The sequence below is a fragment of the Octopus sinensis genome, linkage group LG18 (genome assembly GCF_006345805.1).
Source record: "Octopus sinensis linkage group LG18, ASM634580v1, whole genome shotgun sequence".
NCBI classification, from domain to species: domain Eukaryota; kingdom Metazoa; phylum Mollusca; class Cephalopoda; order Octopoda; family Octopodidae; genus Octopus; species Octopus sinensis.
In genome coordinates this window covers 1,567,967-1,572,966 of record NC_043014.1, presented here as the reverse complement: position 1 = coordinate 1,572,966, position 5,000 = coordinate 1,567,967, and the positions used below count along the sequence as shown (strand labels likewise).

General features: G+C 37.0%; 1 protein-coding gene across 4 annotated transcripts in view; it reads right to left on the bottom strand.

Moving 5' to 3' along the window:
- The window catches only part of LOC115221763, a 26,455-nt gene that overhangs the window by 19,346 nt on the left and 2,109 nt on the right, over positions 1-5,000 (bottom strand). For 3 of the 4 annotated variants that reach the window (XM_029791985.2, XM_029791984.2, XM_029791983.2), the window contains exon 2: positions 477-554. The exons of the other annotated variant lie outside the window; for it this stretch is intronic. In XM_029791985.2, coding sequence (XP_029647845.1) covers positions 477-554 — 78 coding nt within the window. The remainder of the gene's footprint in view (positions 1-476; positions 555-5,000) is intronic. 4 annotated transcript variants of the gene reach the window in all.

Here is a 5,000-nt window from a genome sequence, read left to right as displayed (position 1 = left end):
TGTATGTATGCAAGTATGTATGTATGTATGTATGTATGTATGTATGTATGTATGTATGTAGGTATGTATGCATGTATGTATGTATGATGCATGTATGTATGTATGTATGCATGTATGTATGTATGAAATGTAGGTATGTATGCATTGTATGATGTATGTATGTGTGTATATGTATGCATGTATGTATGTATGTATGCATGCATGTATGCATGTATGTATGTATGTATGTATGCATGTATGTATGTATGTGTGCATGCATGCATGCGTGCGTGGTGTGTGTGTGTGTATGTATGTGTTTGTGTGTTAGAGACTCTCAACACATATTGTAATACTGATCTGTTGCATTGCTTGAAGAATACGTGCAGCAATAACCGGAAAATTGGCAAGCTGGCTATTTGGCAACAAGCTGGCAATTTGGCAAGTGTGCGTGTTCTAGTAAGCAAGGTGAAGCTAAGCTACCAGCAATTCGAACTGACCTCCCATGCCATGTGTGGCTTTGTATAGCCTTCCACGTCACGAATGGCTTTCCAGCTGTGGCTCGGCACTGCAGAAGGCTGAAAGAGATTTGCATAATAAAGACTTTGGATTCGGATACAGTCTGATTCCGGAATGAATTTCACACAGAATGGTTTACGAACACGAACAAACGCAAACACACTCCACGTTCTGTAAACATACATTACATCGGATAACAGATTTTTTGCAAAGAATCTGAAGTTGAAAAAGATATTTATTACACACAAAGAATATAGTTTTTTGGCCCAACATTGCGTGGCAGTTGAGTGGTGCTGTATGAATGTAAATTTTCGAAATTATTTTAAATCTTTAGGTGACTTTAAATTTTTGAAAGTGGAGATAAAAAGGGTCATATAATTCAAAGTGTTCAGCCATGTCGAATATATATTTCTTGACTCAACTATTTGGGAGAACATCGTAGCTAAGAAAGTATTTCGCGATGTGTCTGTAATGGCTCAACAGCTCTGATCATTTACTTAAATCATTGTTATTTTGTGGTAGTATAAATAATTTCTTGCTTAAGCAGAGTTTACGACATTAATTCGAACGAAGAACTACCATAGACCTTTAGAGTAGCAAGACCGAACATGTTTCTTTTAAAACCAAATGTCACGTGAGAGGCTTGAGGGGAATACTTTCCCAAATTTTTTAAGTGTATTTGTTGATGAAGGCACATCTTAGTGATTCTCAATAAACTTATATAATTCTTGGAAACACTTATTCTTTTGTTTGATTCACTGATTCAGCACGATATGCCTGAACTTTCGAAAGACAATTAAAATCCCTAAAATGGCAATTGTTTGTAGCAATGAAGATGCAAAAAAAAAAAAAAATGAGACTTAATTAAAATGGCTCGCAAAATATTTGCAAGAAATCTTTTTCTTAATGAAACTTTTATTAAATTGCTGCTGGTATTTAAGATCAAATTCTTGCCTATGTATTGACACTGTTAAGTTCTTGGTAATGACTGAATTTATTTGCATGTACAATTTTTATATTCTTCAGAAAATTAACAGTAATTCGATGGAAATTCTTAAACGTATTTCCCTAAACAAATTTAGAGGTTTTTCAAATTCTATGCACCTCATAGTCGTTCATACTAACATCTCTTGGAAGACGAGAGCTATCACATTTGGCCATGTTGCAAGAAGGCAATGATCATCCAATTCATATATATATATATATATATATAATATATATATATATAAATAAAAAACGAATGGTTTCTAGAATTTCCCCCGGTTTTATCATTTAGGCTATGTTCTAAGAATATCAAAGTCATTTGGCAAACGCTTCATTTGCACTGACAAAATCCTGATGTTTTTGGCCAAACTACATATTTTATGCAGTCGAAAAATTTCGGTCAGTAGGAATAATATAAGAACGACTAACTCCGATTTTAAAGACTTTAAAGACGCCTAAACCTTTCTAATTGGTTATGTATTCATCCATCAGTCTCTGCAGTTACCTACCAACTTACCTAGTAACCACGTTATCAGTACGTCTGACTAAACATCTCTCATTACCAAACCATTAAATGTAAAATGTTCAAGCGATAAATGAATGACTATATGTGGATTGCATGTCTATCTCATTATAATTATCGCTACGTTGCTCATATAACTTAATTATTTCCATGTGTTCTTGCGAGCTGGGGCGGAAGAAACAAGAAAAATATGAAAAGATGTCTGGAAAGTTATACTTTAGCCAACCACTCATCAATGATAGAATCAAGTGTCTACCTCCCCACCCCAGCCTCACACGTATACACATAAACACACGAACAAGTGTATACGTGTGCACATGCAGGGACACGTGCTAGCAAGCACGCACATACGCACGCACACTCTCACTTAAGTTTCTATCTGCATTTGTGTATATGTATGTGAGCAAATATTCACATCTACCTATCTATCTATCTCTCGTCCTATCTATCTATCTATCTATCTATCTATCTATCTATCTATCTATCTATCTATCTAGCTATCCTATCTATCTATCTATCTATCTATTCTGTCTGTCCTGTCTGTCTATCTATCTATCTATCTAGCGATCTATCTGTCTGTCTGTCTGTCTGTCTGTCTGTCTGTCTGTCTATCTGTCCTGCCTGTTGTCTGTCTGTCTAATCTATCTATTTTTGTCTGTCGTCTGTCTGCTATCTATCTAGTCTATCTATCTATTATCTATCTCTCTATCTATCTATCTATCTATCTATCTATCTATCTGTCTATCTATCTATCTATCTATCTATCTATCTATCTATCTATCTATCTATCTATTTGTCTGTCTGTCTGTCTTCCATCTATCTATCTCTATCTATCTATCTATCTTCTATCTATCTATCTTATCTATCTATCTATCTATCTATTTGTCTGTCTGTCTGTCTGCCTATCTATCTATCTATCATCTATCTATCGATCTATCTACTATCTATCTATCTATCTATCTATCTATCTATCTATCTATCTATCTATCTATCTATTTGTCTGTCTGTCTGTCTGCCTATCTATCTCTCTACTATCTATCTATCTATCTATCTATCTATCTATCTATCTATCTATCTATCACATCTATCTATCTATCTTATCTATCTATCTATCTATCATCTTCTGATCATCTATCTTATCTATCCAGCTAGCTATCTATCATCTATCTATCTATCTATCTATCTATCTATGCTATCTGTCTGTCTTTCTGTCTGGCTATCGATCTATCTATCTATCTATCTATCTCGCATCTACTATCCTCTCTATCTCTATCTCTATATATATATATGTCTACAACACATGCTACATACATATATCGTACGTATGTTATTTTATGTATGAACGTAATGTATGTATACACACAGAATGTTCATGTGTGTGTGGAGGGTCTCTGTACGTATATGTCTGTACGGGTGTATTTCTTCAAGTGCGTGTATATATACGTGCCAGCACGTGTTAAGTGAATACATATGCTAGGGAATTGTGCACCCGTGTTATATATGCATCTGCAACGTGCATTTCTCTGCGTGATTGCGCACGCATTCCTTTATAAGTGTGCTTTGCATACGGATATATATGCATATGTGTGTGTGTGTGTGTGTGTGTGTATTTCCTAACATAGCCCTCCTTGTGTCTTTCACTCTCCTTCTTCAGTTGCATCATTTAACTAGAACCACCCCGCCCTCCACTCCAATCCACCGTACCCTAAATAATTCTATTACAGCACCAAAAACTCCAGGTAAATATGGTAAACTAGGTAAGGTAGAACAGGTGAGTGGAAACTGGGTCTGTCTGAGTCATTTGTTTGTCTTTGATTCCAAACAATTCCACAGTTGTTTTGGAATTTGGCCAACTTCGTACATTCCTTATTGGAGCGGAGAGAGAGGGAAAGAGAGAGGAAGGGGGAAGAAAGAGAAAGCAAAGGAGGGGGAGAGAGATAGGAGAGAGGGAGTGAGAGGGGAAAGAGTGGGAGAAAGAAAGAAAGAAGGATTGTGGGAGAGTGAGAGTAAAAGAGTCAGAGAGAGAGAGAGAAAGAGAGAGAAGCAAAGAGAGAGAAAGAAAGAGTCGAGTTAATAATTTGTACTCCTCCGTCAAAAAATGTCTGGGTTTGGGCATAAGGCTTAGGAAAGATGTTGTGGCAGTCATGCCTCTCCTACACACACTAAACTGCCTAAGTGAAGTAATATTGTCCACCCTCTCGCACCTGGGGGTTGAACGTGCGTCCCCTATTCTTGATCCACGCTTCTCGTCTCACAGAGACACAGAGACACATGTTGAGTTGTGGCAGTCATGCCTTTATCACGCTTATTGGTGATGTATGTGAAGGAAACTGACCGAGGATTCGAAACCATATCGCTTTTCTTATCTTTTAGCTCCAGGGCAGCTCTGATTGAGTAGACCTATAATAAAAGGGTTTCCCGCCATGAACACCCCGACTTTTACTCAGGTATCGTGTATCTAATTCCCCGCCACCTTTTGTAGAAGTTTGAAGAAAGACAGCGCGATTTCAGGGAGATTTGGCTGGTATGTCTAGTAGATCCAGCGACACTATGAGGCTCCCTTGCTTTGTCGATGTACGACGAATTCAGCATCCTCATGGATATGATGTTCCTTCCTGCCAAACTCATTAGCAACACTAATGTAAATGAAAGGAACAGATTTCTGATTGAAATCGCAATCAACACGTCGCCTCTACTTTTCATACTGAATAAACTTAGGAGGTTTTTAGGCAAGAAGGATTCTGTGGCATTTATGACTTTTCACAAGGACAGTAGTTCCGGAAAAAATAATAAAAAATAAATTTGTGTCATGCTGGGACCGAACCCCACCCACAAGAAGAGATCTGGATTTAGAATATTATGTTTAGCACGATTATTTAAATAGAAAATTTGACAGAAAAGAGATTATGCGATATTTATACTTTTCCCAAGGTCATCAGAGATATAAATAAAATCGAATAGGTTTCTAGCTGGAGACGAACCCGCCACGCTGAGTTCA